The sequence below is a fragment of the Pectinophora gossypiella genome, chromosome 25 (assembly GCF_024362695.1).
Source record: "Pectinophora gossypiella chromosome 25, ilPecGoss1.1, whole genome shotgun sequence".
Taxonomy (NCBI): domain Eukaryota; kingdom Metazoa; phylum Arthropoda; class Insecta; order Lepidoptera; family Gelechiidae; genus Pectinophora; species Pectinophora gossypiella.
In genome coordinates, this window is record NC_065428.1 from 1,031,275 (window position 1) to 1,046,533 (window position 15,259).

The following is a 15,259-nucleotide window of genomic DNA, read 5'->3' on the forward strand; positions in this document are numbered from 1 at the left end:
GTCCAGAAGCCTTTGTTTTTCTTTCTTCAGCTATATTGACATTGAAACACACAATACTGGTGGAGTCAATGAAGGGTTTCACTTCTAAATTGCCAGAGACAGACCCGATTATGATCCTCTTCTCAAAAAAAATATAGATCGAAAAAAAAATATAGTCGTAACGCCGACAGTTCTTTTAAAATCCAAACTCGGCTTTACGAGGATAAAGTGTTTTTTATATGATCGAAATATTTATTTGCCCTGTTTCTGATTTGAAATGTACCTAAAAACCCCCACAAAAGGAAAAATCTTCAAAAACGGACCTATCTCTGGCGAATTAGAAATTAGTTAAGAATCCATCTTTTTATTGTTTAAAACTCATGTGAAGTCTAATTTATATAAAAAAGCTTAAATTATAAGATTAATTAATACCTAAATAAAAAAATGACGTATTAAAATGTGTTCCTCTAGTTATTAAATAACTTGTAATGTAACCCTCATTGATTTAAAATAGGTATGTGTTGCTGTTGCAGTTTCTTGTCATTTCTTCTCCTCAGCCATAACACCTTGCGACGGACGTAAATTCAAACTTCAAAAATGTTACATTGACCTTCAACAAGTTTGTATGATAATTACGTTGAATATATAATTCTGATTTATGATTGACTCCACTGTAAGTACTTACCTTATATTTCTTTCAACACAATTATTATTCTCACTTCCATTTACAAGAAACGCTTATAACAAATACGACTACTTCGTTCCACTTAGAATATGGAATGCTTTACCCTCACTTGCACCCAGCAAATGCTAATTTACCCGTGTTTATGATAAAAAAGGAAAAATAATTATTACTTGTGTTATAAGTTCTAATGACGGTATCTCACGCGAGATCACGCCCTTGGAAATAAACTTGTTTGGCACTTTCTGGTCATTGTCGTGAAAGTTTGTCCTTGGAGAAAATAGATACATTTTCATATAAAATATATTAAGTAAGTCTTCTTCTTATCGTGTGGGCTGTGAGGTGGAATACCAAACCTCACCAACCCTGGCCAAGTGGCCCTAGTCAGTCATTGACCCTGATTCCTGCAGACAACTCCTAATTTTATTTTTTTATCCGCCGAAAAGGAAAGGGAGGGATGATTGACTATTAATAATTCTAATTTTAAAATAAAAAGAAAATGGCCCCGATTCCTGCAGACACATCCTAATTTTATTTTAAGTTATACCTGTCATTTTCTTATCCGCCGAAAAGGAAAGGGACGGATGATTGACAACTGTTAATTTTAAAATGAATGATTAACCCGGGTGAACAAAAAAGGCATCTTGATCATATGCAACCCGTTTGACGTGTGCTGTCAACTTAATTATATTAGGTTTTTAGCCAATGTAAAATTTTGGGAGGGCTTTTTAAACTTCTGCCTAAAAACGTGTGTCCCATAAATTGTATGCCTGTCGATTACCCGTCCCTTTCCTTTTCGGCGGATAAGAAAATGACAGGTATAACTTAAACTTAGATGGTGTGTACTGGAATCAGTACCACGGTGGTCTATGTGGTTCTTGTGTCGTCATCATTTCACCAACACAGTTGGCTCGACCATTAGGCTGTTTTTCCATTGACGCGGAGATGTGCAGGAATCGACCAATCACCGTGAGGGAGAGAGTGACAGAGCGTCTTCGTTTTTCGCTCTCTCGAACGCTGTGACTGGTCAAATCCGCACATCACCGCTCTTCCCGGCCTTAAACGGCGATACGGCTCACCATTTATCACGTTGGTCTAACAGCAAGCTCGGTGAGATAGATAGATAGATAAAATACTTTATTGAGCACAATGGACACAAAATACAGAGATAAGGACAACATATACAGAAAAGCACAACAGGCGGCCTTATTGCTCATGCAGCAATTTCTTCCAGGCAACCTTTGGGTACAGGAAAATTTTGTACAAGTATAATAATAGCGGGTTAGTGCATTCTAACAAAATAAATAATTAAAAGAACAACCTACATAAAATAAGTACATTTAACTACATATATATATTATACATAAATATATAAACCATATATATATATGGTTTATATATTTGGTGAGGTGTGGGTACTTAGTTCATCTTGCGATGGATGTACCTCTAACTGCCCCATTGGGATAAAGTCGTCAGCTTATGTTATGTTTAAACTAAATTAAAAATGTTCAAGAAATAAAATTGTTGCTACTTTCTTATTGTATTTTTATTAATCGGTCGATTTGACTTAACACACGCACAACACTATTTTTAAAAAGTGGAGCACTCTATATTTAGAGATGTAAGTACTTTCTTATCGTAGGTGGGAGTATAATTTCCATATTTTTTTATAGTTGGTAATTAGTGCTGTAACTGGTATATAATTACATTTATATAATTACCATTTATAAAGGTCTTGCTTATTATTTGTTTAGTGTACTTATTTCATTGTTATAATATTTATTTATAATAATATAACAAAATGGTCATGAGGTACACTTTTATCAAACATATATAAACATAACGCATCTCACGACTATATCCCAATTGGGGTAGTTAGAGATACATCCATCGCAAAATGAACTAAGTACCCAGACACTACCGAGTTTTCTGTTAGACCAACGTGATAGGTAGTGAGTGGTGAGCCGTATCGCCGTCTATAATAGTCGCGCTAACTTAATTACTTAGCCGGACAAATGTGGACCGGACAAAAGGACAATCTTACGAAGTGATTTCAACAATGACCCCGGGGAATCGAACCCGGACCTTCAGATCATGAGCCCAATGATCTAACCACTAGACCCCGGAGACAATTAAAATAAAAATTGTTTGATTTTTTTTGAGGGGAGGCCTGTGCCCAGCAGTGGGACGTATACAGGGTGGCCCAGAAGTTCAGGTTCAAAATGAAAAATTAGATAGAGGGGCTCATTAGCTACCAGAAACACCCCCATGTATGTTCAGCAATTATTTACGGTTTAGGAGATATGACCCATTTTGTACCTTTTACATCAGAAATAATCATTGTGTCGCTATCCCTTTCTTAATAATTATTTTATTTTACTTCACAACTTTGCCTAAAGCTGTGTACCGCTCAATCAAAGATAAATCAAAGTCAAATCAAGTATAAAAAAAAAGTTATCGGAAGTCAAAGTGAGAATTCGATCAAAATTGTTAGAGTTGTTAAAACTTCGCCGAAGAATAATAAACACATGAGATTGTCATGAACCCTGAAAGTATTTCTAGAAACTGCTCCATTTAATAGGCTTTTAGAAACATCCAAAAAAAGTACCCTTAATACGGGCAAAAAACTAAGTAATTTGACCTCAAATATTGCAAGAGAGACAGATTTGAAGGAAAATTTGACATTCTCATACAATGTAGCTGCTTCTTTCTAACGTTGTTAAAGGTGCTCAAAGACACATTTTCAATTAAAAGTAAATAAAAATCACTCTTATAATTGCTAACAGGGTAGACATAGCAACAATCCGAAGACAAAACTTGCAGTCACTTTTGGTATTCGTATTTTAATGAAGGTACATAGATTTCAAGGAAAAAGTTATCCCCAAACACTGTTGGTGATTGATACTATTGGATACTAAAATAAAATCTGTCTTTGAGCACCTTTAACAACGTTAGAAAGAAGCAGCTACATTGTATGAGAATGTCAAATTTTCCTTCAAATCTGTCTGTCTTGCAATCTTTGAGGGCTAATTACTTAGTTTTTTGCCCGTATTAAGGGTACTGTTTTTGGATGTTTCTAAAAGCCTATTAAATGGAGCAGTTTCTAGAAATACTTTCAGGGTCCATGACAATCTCATGTGTTTATTATTCTTCGGCGAAGTTTTAACAACTCTAACAATTTTGATCGAATTCTCACTTTGACTTCCGATAACTTTTTTTTTATACTTGATTTGACTTTGATTTATCTTTGATTGAGCGGTACACAGCCTTAGGCATAGTTGTGAATTAAAATAAAATAATTATTAAGAAAGGGATAGCGACAAAATGATTATTTCTGAAGTAAGGTAGAAAATCTAGAAAAAGGTACAAAATGGGTCATATCTCCTAAACCGTAAATAATTGCTGAACATACATGGGGGTGTTTCTGTTAGCTAATGAGCCCCTCTATCTAATTTTTCATTTTGAACCTGAACTTCTGGGCCACCCTGTATAAGCTGTTTATGTATGTATGTTGATTTTTTTTATGGCTTCAGAAAAGGTTTAGTACGATCTGCTCTGAACCGGCGTGAGTGTATGAAACGACTGATAAAAGTGGAGGAAGTGAGAGAATTTCTATTCTATATTGTAGTGTGTCAGGATCGAAGCAAATGGAATTTCATAGGCTCTGCTTACCCCGATAGGAAATAGACGTGAATTTATGTGTTGATTTCCACTTACTTTGCCTGCAGCCATTTCAGCGTCTCTTTGTTCTTTTTCCTTCTTCTTACAACAATTCAGTCTACTCATAATTCCTTTCTTCTCTTCCTTCTGTGTCTTCTCCATGTCTTCTTCATCTTCTTCGTTCTTGACGCAGCAGGCGCAGCACTTCTTACATTTGCCCATGAGGCGTTGGCAAAGGTTTGGTGGTTTCTGATCCGGAGTGGTTTCCTTACTGTCATCGGGTTTGGAGTCTTCTTTATGCTCCTTCTTCTGTCGAGCTGGGGGCTTTGGCGTTGTGCTCGTACTTTGGGGGAATCTGTGGAGGTAAATTTGAAAAATAATTATTAAAATATCTCTCTCTCTCTCTTTATTTAAGAGTTGCGCTCTTGTCGGTGGAGTAATCGCCATTCCTCTCTTCTTCCCGCCAAATCCTTCACCTCCTGATACGACACGACCTGCACCTTTTCTTTTATTTGTTTCATAAATGTTCTCCTAGGTCTACCCCTTCCTCTCTTCCCTTCAATTTTTCCCAATTAAAATATACCCGACTGATTTTTACCTGTTACGAAAAAGTCCGTTTTTTTTAACTATCTACTTGGGCGACACTGAGGGCTCTCCTCACAACAGGCCTGAAGGTGCCCACTTAGGCGCGAACCTCGGCTCCGGGCGTCGTTTGAGAGGATTACTTATATTTTTAAGAATTAATCGACTATATAATTAGTGATGTAGTTTCTATTTCGTCTTTTTGAACCCCCCTTGGTTATCAGGGGATTCTATGAGTAGTGAGGATGTAATGAACGTAAGCTCACGACTGTATTCCCAATTGGGTTAGGCAGAGGTATCCATCGCAAGATTGACTGATTACCCACACCTCACCGAGCTTTCTGTTAGACCAACGTGATAGGTGGTGAGCCGAATCGTCGTCTATAATGGTCGAGCCAACAGTGTTAGTGAATAGTCATACAGTGAGTTGGTGAATGTTTGTACTTCACACTACGTTAACTTTCTACTCTTGTGACTAAAATGTCGCACCTACCTGCAGTTTTCTTCGCTTACAATAATATCGGATTCGCAGACATGCTTTTGCATACGTGCTTTTCAATTTGCTCCACTTTAGGAAGGGGTTTTTTTTAATAATTTTGCTAGGTGAGCGTGCTCATCTAAGTTAACCTACGAGTAGTTCAGCCTCTGGGGAGCGGAGAGTTGCCGTTCTATATGTAGTATATTATTGCTTATTCTATGGTACTACTCTAATACAAAATTATTCATACTTGAACAATTGTTTTTGATGCTAAAAGCAAATAGAGAGACTTCAGAATCGTAGGCGCCATCAGCGTTTTCAGTTTTGTGAGGAATTATAAACAGTATCACAGAACAGACAAGGGGCGTTAAAATGGCCACATCGACGCAATTCATCTAAGAAAGTAATATTGCAATTTGACATTTGCGCATATAAACGTAAGTGCGCAATGCAAACAAATGTCAAATAGCAATAGTGCTTTCTTAGATGAATTGCTTCGATGGTGCCATTTTAACCCCCCTGGTCGAGTTTTGTCTTATTTTGATAAATTGTTCGAAAGCATGCGCCGAATTTTTCAAAATAAAGTTCAAATTGCCCTTATGTGATTTATGATAGTGATTACAATTCACAAAATTTTAAATTCTGACAGCGCGTAGTTGCGTTTCGCAAGTATCCTAATGAGCTTTCAGCTTACCGCTAAACAGCTAATTCCGATCACAAGCCTATTGCTTAGATGGTAGGTTAGGTAGTGATTAATTTGTCATTTAAGATTTTTAAGCCGTTAGCGTGTTTCGTTAATTTGTGTAGCGTAAACTGAGTAAACTACGGCGGGTCATGCAAGCTGTTGGAACCACGGAATAGAAGAAAGTGGATGGAAAGGCCCTAACGCGCATTTTGTATGAGAACCGCTGTCGCCTGTTCAACCCCACTCTCTTTTACTCCTACTCCTGCAAACAAATAACCACGATAGCTCTACTGCTTCTCAAATTCCATAGCCACTTTACCGACAAGGTATATTTTATATGATAGGCTGCAAATTTATCATTACTTTGGGTTTGAATCCCGGCTGATTACCTGACTGTCCGAAAGTAAGATGAGCCATCCATCGGAAGGCACGTTAAGCTTTCCATACTCCTTACTTACTGATGTAAGTAAGTAGTCGTTACATGAGTCATATCAGGGGTCTTTGGCGGCTCAATAGTAACCCTGACACCAGGGTTGATGGAGTTGGTAATCCACCTCACAACCCACACGAGAGAAGAAGAAGAATTACATTTCGTAAGATACTGCATACAAAAGTATTTTTTTGATAAATAGCCGAGTTTTTGGCTTTTTTGTGATAAGGAAGGATCTCCTTGCGTGATAGTCGATATTGGATTTTTTGCCTTGCAGACTATAATGCACAAGACGACCTTTTAATATACTATCGCGGAGCTCTGTGTGTCGTAAAGTTTGCGGACGAGTGGAGTGCAAAGTTGAAGTAAGAACTATTTGCTCATACTTGTATGGCGCGCGTTCCGCGCTCACTTGGCCCTTCCAACATCTTTCTTCTATTCCGTGGTTCGATCAGGTACCTTAACAACGTAGATTGGCCCCGGTATCTAGAATTTTGGGAAACAACTTTTTTTACATTGTTTTTACGCGGTTATTCATCATTAGCCCATTAACGTCCCCACTGCTGGGGCACGGGCCTTCCCTATGGATGGATAGGGAGATCGGACCTTAAACCATCACGCGGGCCCAGTGCGGATTGAAGGTTATTAACGACTGCTATTGCAGCCGGGACCAACGGCTTAACGTGCCTTCCGAAGCACGGAGGAGCTCGAGATGAAAACTTTTTTTTGTGGTCACCCATCCTATGACCGGCCTTTGCGAAAGTTGCTTAACTTCAACAATCGCAGACCGAGCGCGTTTACCGCTGCGCCACCGAGCTCCTCTATTATCATTATCAATTCGGAGGTCCGAGTTCGAATCCCGGTGGGGACATATTACAAAAATCACCCGATTGTCCGAAAAGTAAGATGATCCGTGCTTCGAAAGGCACGTTAAGCCGTTGGTCCCGTTTACGATGTAAGTACATAGTGACATGAGCCATGTCATGGGCTTTTGGCGGCTCAATAATAACTCTGACGTGACGCCAGGGTTGGTTGGTAATCCACATCACAGCCCACACGATAGAAGATCGTAATTATAACACATAATACCGGGTTCTTACCGCGTTAAAATCAGGGATATGAGACTCCCGATATTGCAAGTGATCTCATATTCCTGATTTTAACGCGGTGACAACCCGGTATTACGTGTTTTAATTGACAAATCTTTTCATAACCACGAACAATAGCTCTTCGAGCATCGGAAGTCAACATCATTACCGTGACCGCAAAAATATTCTAGAATCTTTCGTCCTTTTGAAAATATCCAGGTAGATATTACTTAGATGTTGCCAAGTTACATAAGTTCCAACTGGATATTCGCAAAACGACCAAAGATTCGAGGATGTTTTTGCATTAACGGTAATGGTATTAATTTCCGGAGTTCGAAGAACTATCCTCCAACTTTAGCACCATGTCGTTTTAACATGTCTGGCATTTTGTGAAACTTTTTGTCAATTTGTCATTAAAGTTAATGTGATAGGGTACTTAAGTGTATGCGTATAATGCTAGCAACCGTACATACATTGCTTCACGCCTGTGATCCTACAGAGATGGACAGAGCTACAAGTAAACACATGAAGATTTTGCTGCTAGTTTTGATACGAAGTCCCAACATGGATTGATGAAACATAGTTGAATTGCATGGAACAGCTGATCAACCCTTCCTTAATAAGTGGCACGCGAACGCGAGGCACAATTCTCGCGTTCTCCCCCTTTCTCCTTAGCATTTACGTCCATTTAAGACTAAAGTGAGACCCAGAGGGGGTGAGGTAGGCGCCCGATACAAATTGGTGCGGGGAGACTTACCGTTCTAGTATTATTTTTTACTCTATACTTTTAGTCCAAAATGGAAGCAAATAATACTAATATTCATGACAAATTAAATTTCTTAGAAATAAGTAATAACTAACTTTCCAAACAAGCAGTAAAAAACACCAGAGAAGACCTTGAAATTCTGTGACGTCACTGCTACAAACTACTGGTAGAAGATACTGTAATGTATTGCATGGCACCGGAACTTGGAACCTTGTCACATAGTCTGTATTTTACTGAACGAAAGTTCTAAACTAGCTTCGTAGGTAGGTACCCAATGTTCAAGAAAAACAAACGACACTCTGAGCGGATGTTCGCGCCCAACTGGGTACCCTCAAGCCTGACGATTGATAAAGCAAGAGAAGTATGTCAGGAGCGAAGCAAATTCCATAGTTTCTGCATACCCCCCGGCGGAAAAGCGTTAGTTTATGTATGTATTTACAAATACTAACGCATACTAACTCGGCCCCTTATTGGGCGCCAATAACGACTTTATTATGCGTACTATTATCAAGATTTGAAACGGAATATGTTTTATATATAGAAAATGGCGAAGTAGAAGATTGTCTGAAAGAGATCATTAGTGATAACACTTTACTGTTGTGTTTTAGTACTCGAGCAATAAAGTGTTTATTTGATTATCTCTATCAGAAATAAACTAATTGAGTTAATAGGTCTGCATATTGCTTAACTGCGGAGTATAAACCTCAACTAAAGGGTATTGACCACATTATGCTATTCCACTGCAGATTATAAAGGTTTTTAATGTTCTGATTCAATCTACTATAAAATTTTACCCGCTTTCGTTCTCGTACCGCTTTGGTAACAGCTCGTTTGGCAGTATGTAGACTGTTCTGTTGTGTATCATTATCACTGCACTAAAAAGTATAAAAAAATATAAAAATCACAGCCGACAACGCTTTAGTCTAGATTTTTACGTCATTGGTATCACTAGTTATTCGAAAAACGAACACTTTGACACTTGGTTTTAAAAAGTAAACTGGCAGCTGTTTTGAATCCCGCGCGTTTCACAATCTTTTTACTTTTTAATATTTTCTGCCAGTGCGTCTTAGGTTTCAGTTTGGCGCCATTTTTCTTTATTTACTGACGGGCGGGTGAACGGGCAGGCAAGGGCGGACTGTTGGTAATTTCTTAAGGGTTGTATCGAGTGCCAAGGCGTTCCGTGAAATGTTGGCGTGTACCACGAGAAACAATGTGAATGTCACCGCCTTTTACGCAAACTATAATTTCATATAGCAAAGGTTGAACAGGTCATTCTGCCTAAGTCCATCAATTAGATATATGATAAATCTTAGATAACTGAGATTTGTTAAGATATTATATGTTATTAAGTTTTATTAATAAGTGCTTTATATATTTAAAACTTTGATTTAACCAATTAAGTAAAAGTAAAACGAAATGTGTTTCAAAACAACTTACTTATTGTGTCAACTTACTTGAACTTTAACCGTGAACTTTGTTTTAAAACTAAGAATACGTATTACCTTCTAATTTCTGTTTTAATTTATTAAAACTTGTCACGACATCAATTTCGTTCATAGCAAAATTATGGTCACATAAATGCTTATCAACTTTGTTCCTTTCAATGTATTCTCTTTTTTTCTGTATTTTGTATCAATTGCCTTTGGCCATACTCCGGTAATTTATAGATTATTTGGACAGCTGGCAGAACAATACATTTACATCGAAGCAATTCATAAGAAAGCAATAATTTTGCATTGCGCACTTACTTTTTTATGCGCAAATATCAAATTGCAATATTGCTTTTTTTTAGATGAATTGCTTTGATGTGGCCATTTTAACCCTGATGTTTCTTTTTTACTCTCAGATTGCACACTACTTTCTGTCACATAAATCTGGCTTTATAATGTATTAAGTAAATAATATTAGATTTTCATTTGTGTTTTCCTTTACTTTTTACTAGGTATTGATTTATGTTTTTCGACAAATGGTAAGTTACCAGAGCCGTAAAAAAAAGTTCTCAAAAGAGTTGAATTTAATTTTTTCATAGTACTTATAATCATATTTTTTTAAGTTAAGTCTGTGCCTACTCTATGTTTTCATTTATAAAGTCAGCTATCACTAAATAGAAGACGTCATGAAAAAGAAAGTAAGTAGGTAAAGTACAGCACTGGCAAAGAAAAAATCTCTTAACGCCATAAAAGTAGTCACACATAAAGACCTTCACATAACTAGCTATAATTTTCAAATGTACTTACATAAAAAGTCATAAGTTGACCCATATTCTTACTATAAGGCATAAGGGAATTACGGCTTTGCTAACTTATCAACACTTTAAAAAAGAAACAAAAGATATAAAACCTTTTTGTGAGTAGTTGCAATACTTTGCTCTATCTGTTAAAGAAGAAAGGAGGTTATGTCTTAGTAAACTGGCAATGTAAAACTTACAAAGTATTAGAATCGAGTGTGTTGTTAAGTGGTTAAAGGTGTAAGATTAATGTGGTACGTTGCTAGTGGTGTAGCTTGGAATACGAATTGTGGATACATAAGGCATAGGTGCTGATTCCAATAGACACCTATTAATTTTTAAGTTATACCTGTCATTTTCTAATCCACCGAAAAGGAAAGGGGTGGGTAAACAACAGGCTACATAAATTTTAGGCAGAAATCTTAAACAACATAATATATTCAACATTTTATTTTTGGCGCGGTATATGTTTACATAACATAAACAGCCTATATACGTAACCAGCCCACTGCTGGGCACAGGCCTCCCCTCAATCAACCGGAGGGGGTATGGAGCATACTCCACCACGCTGCTCCACTGCGGGTTGGTGGTATATGTTTAATCTACTAAAATAATGAGGTATATGACTAGGTCAAAGACAAATTATAAAATGTTTTTCTAGAAATATAAGCCATTTGGACATGATCAAAAATCATTAACATTTCTCTATTCTTTTCTCAACCATCATTCATTAATTTCTCTTTTCTCGTTTTTTTCATTTGTCTTTTTGACTTATATGGAATTTTATTTATGAATTAAGTAAAAATGAGTACGATGTTTGATAGTTAGGTTGATTGTTGGTGTGTTTGTTAGGTTGGTTTGGACACGTTGAGCAGATGAAGGATAATAGAATTGCAAAAGCGGTATACAAAGCGAAAGTTGATGGTAGGGCTGGCAGAGGAAGACCGAGAAGGACTTACGATGACCAAATTGGAGATGTCCTTAGAAAAGGTTCAATACGATCTACTCTGAACCGGCGTGCGTGTATGAAGCGATTGATGAATGTCGAGGAAACAAGAGAAGTGTGTCAGGATCGAAGCAAATGGAATTCTATAGTCTCTGCTTACCCCGGTGGGAAATAGGCGTGAGTTTATGTATGTATGTATGTTTGATAGTTTTTATTCATGGCGTATTTTAATACAAATTCCCTTCCAATCCCATAGAAAATTATTGTTTTGACTAATCTAATCCCAAATGCCCAGCAGTGGGCGTCGTACGGCTGATGATGATGACTAATCTAATCTGGACAACGCCATCTTTATTATTTTTGGGGAACGTAGCTTGGAAAGGTCGTCATTCATCTAAAAGGCCCCATATACGATACGATTTGTCTGTATGATCCGTCGCAGATCGATCGTACAGACGTATCGTACCGTCTATGGGGCCCTTTAGAAATTCATATTACTATTTGACGTTAGCGCGTATAAAAGTAAGTGTGCAATGTTAAAAAATGACAAATTACATATTATAGCAATATTAGGTATTAGCCATATTTCAGTGTATGTCAATCAGACTCAGGTGGGCCGAAGTAAGGACAATTGGTTCAGGTGGGGTTTCTCGGATGGCTCGGACTTAATGTGCAAGTGCGGCACTGTTCCCTAAACGATGGAACATCTTACATCGTGTCCTGCGTGCCCGAACACCTGCACGCAGGAGGATCTGATGAGCGCTGCAGATAGCGCCATACTTGTTGCCACGTTTGGGGCCGATGCTATTTAGTTTGCCATCGACACGATAAGAAGATCAACTATCCTTGACTCTACGGTTGCTTGGATGAAATTTCTGCATAGCAATAAGGCCGCCGTTTGCACTTCTGCTATCATTTTGTAATTGTCCTCATACCAGCGGAGTCGGTATCGGGGCCTGACGAGTTTGTGCACGTATGTATGTAAGATACGTATGGGGTAGAAGTTACTCCAGTATACATATATTATACTCATTCAGATGACTCACTTCTTGAACCCCATAGTTCAGGGCTGGCAATTTTTTAATACAGGTTTATACGCAACGGAAATTAAAAACCTTCGCCGCAATGTGAGCTGAGTGATTGAACTACAGGTTAACTATACTTGTACTTATTATGTTTACTGGAAACTTCGTAGAAAAATATAATCCTCCATGGATAAGCCTGAGAGCGCGTCACCATAATGCTCGTAAAAAGGGCACATTGACGTCGTTGTGGAAATTTGCGCATATTCATATATAAAAATGAGAGCGCATTGCATCAAATGTCAAATAGCAATATTGCTTTATTTAATGTGACATTTTTAACGTGCCCTCAGAAGCATCGAATCATCTTACTTTTTCGGACAATCAGGTGATTCAAGTCTGCAATGTCCTTATCAAACATAGGACAGACTCACTAAGTGATTTCGACGACCTCCTCCTAGGGAATCGAACCCGGACCTCCTGATCGTGGGCCACTGAGGTAATAATGTGTATATTGTACATTCATATTATTGATATTATATTAATAAAAAAACTTGTTCGGAAAAATAAAGAGCGTTAAAGCTTAGTGACGAGACATTATAAAACTGTTTAGCTCTAATTAAAATGATCCAAAATGGACTTTATGAATATGTTCATACTTCATAATTACTTCATATAATACATTATTTAATTACCGAATCAACGAAAGTCCTTCAGAAAAATAAAATAAAAAATAGTAATGATAATATTGTTCCGAGGTCGTCAGTTACTACGACCGGCCCTGTATGCTAATAACTGGCACGGTCACGCTAGCCGCTCGATACTGTGCACGCGCGGTGACCGCACAGTGACGGACTCAGGGGCATAATGACCCATTGATGGGGGTATAGTGACCCTCCGTAATGACTCAAATACGATCGTTGTAAGTTTGCACTCGCAATATTTTTATTTTTACATATTTCCTCGCCTTATCGAAGAAATTTCTTTAAACGACAAGTCCGCCATTTACCATGTACCTAGCTAAGAGTCTTTTGTAAATATTTCCTTTTATTTTAGTGCAATAAAGTATATTCGTGTTTGTATGATCAACCCTGTATGCTAATAACTGGCACAGTCATACTAGCTTCTCAATAACTGTGCACGCGTTGACCACACTGATATGGAGTTAGGGGCATATTCATTAGCCTATAATGGGGGTATAGTGACACCACATAGGGACTCAAATAAAGCGAGACCCGTATGTTAATAACTGAGACGGTCATGCTAGCCTCTCGATACTGTGCACGCGGTGAAATGGACCACACAAAGTCAGAGATGGGGTATGGGTTGGGGTATATTGACCCGCTAACTAAAGGCTACAAGGCCTCGGATGAGTCATCACTTGATAATTCAATTAGTGTATTTGACCAAGGTAAATCTACAATAACAAATCCACGTCAAAAAAAAATGAAAATACACGTGATCAGTTTTTTTTTCAATGTGAAAATTGGTTATCTGCAGGAGTTGACAAAGCAACTTGTCGTCGATTTAAATAAAGTATTTATTTAAACTATTATTATTCATGAATTACTGTGTGTGTGACGTCTGACGCCCATACGATTTAAAGACTAAAGTAAGACCGAGAGGGGTGAGGTTAACTTAGCTCAAGCGCTGGTGGGGAGCGGAGAGTTGCCGCTCCTTGCGTATTTCTTATTCTATGCCTAACCCCCCACTGACCCCCATAACCCCCCCCCCCCCCAACTTGACCCCGAAATACCTCCCTGTATTAAAAAGAACACGCGAATGTACTCTTTACACTCCTCGGATTTTGTAAGTGATTTTGACACACTGGACACGGGGTGAAGCACCTGGCTTCGTGTCGGTCTAGGTTTTATTCCAGGCATGCTACACTTGCTCGCTATGCAGAAACTTCTGCTACTATTAACTAATGACTACTAGTGAAGATTAGTGACTAAGTATATGTTGTTAAGGAACATTTTATTGTATAACAGGAGCGTTACAACGGCCATATTGAAGCAGTTCAACTGAAAAGAGCAAAATTGCTATTTGACATTTGTTAGTAGTATCAAATTGCATTATTGCTTTTCAGGTGTACTATACTGGAATTTATAACAATATTTTAAATCTCTTTCGTTTTATAAAAGATTTTGGAGAATAATCCGAGAGAATTGATATGTACTTAAGTAACTAAATGTTTCGAGCGGGACGTTAAACCGTTGGTCCCAGTAACTACTTACTGATTTAAGTACGTAGTCCATGGCAGGGGCCTTTGATGTCTCAATGACACCAGGGTTGCTGCGCTGAGGATGGTCGTCTACATCACAATCACAACCCACACGAGAGATATAAAAAAGAAGACCTTTTATTTACTATGCTAAGTTCTAAGCTGCAGAACAAAAAAATCGATCAAGAACATAAACAGCCAAAAATATTACTTATGGGTACTGTAAACAGTTAACAAATACTGTGCCAAAACGTTTTCTTTAACTCAAACAGCTTCACGCCAGCGTCACAGCATATCAAAAGAAAAGAAACTTCAATAAGAAACGTGATTTAAATAATAGTTATTCAATCCACAACATTCTCTGGGGTTTGAGTGAAACTGTTGAACTCGTTAGGGAATTAACTTTCGTTTTGTATTGAATTGTGCATTATAATGTATACGCAATAGTCTATTGAGAATTAGAGGACCACGTATTGAGGTACTATATGAG

The 15,259-nt window shown here is 37.8% G+C and overlaps 1 protein-coding gene across 1 annotated transcript in view; it reads right to left on the reverse strand.

Moving 5' to 3' along the window:
- The window catches only part of LOC126378227 (protein stum), a 64,868-nt gene that overhangs the window by 14,699 nt on the left and 34,910 nt on the right, over positions 1–15,259 (reverse strand). The window contains exon 4 of the mRNA XM_050026451.1: positions 4,375–4,676. Coding sequence (XP_049882408.1) covers positions 4,375–4,676 — 302 coding nt within the window. The remainder of the gene's footprint in view (positions 1–4,374; positions 4,677–15,259) is intronic.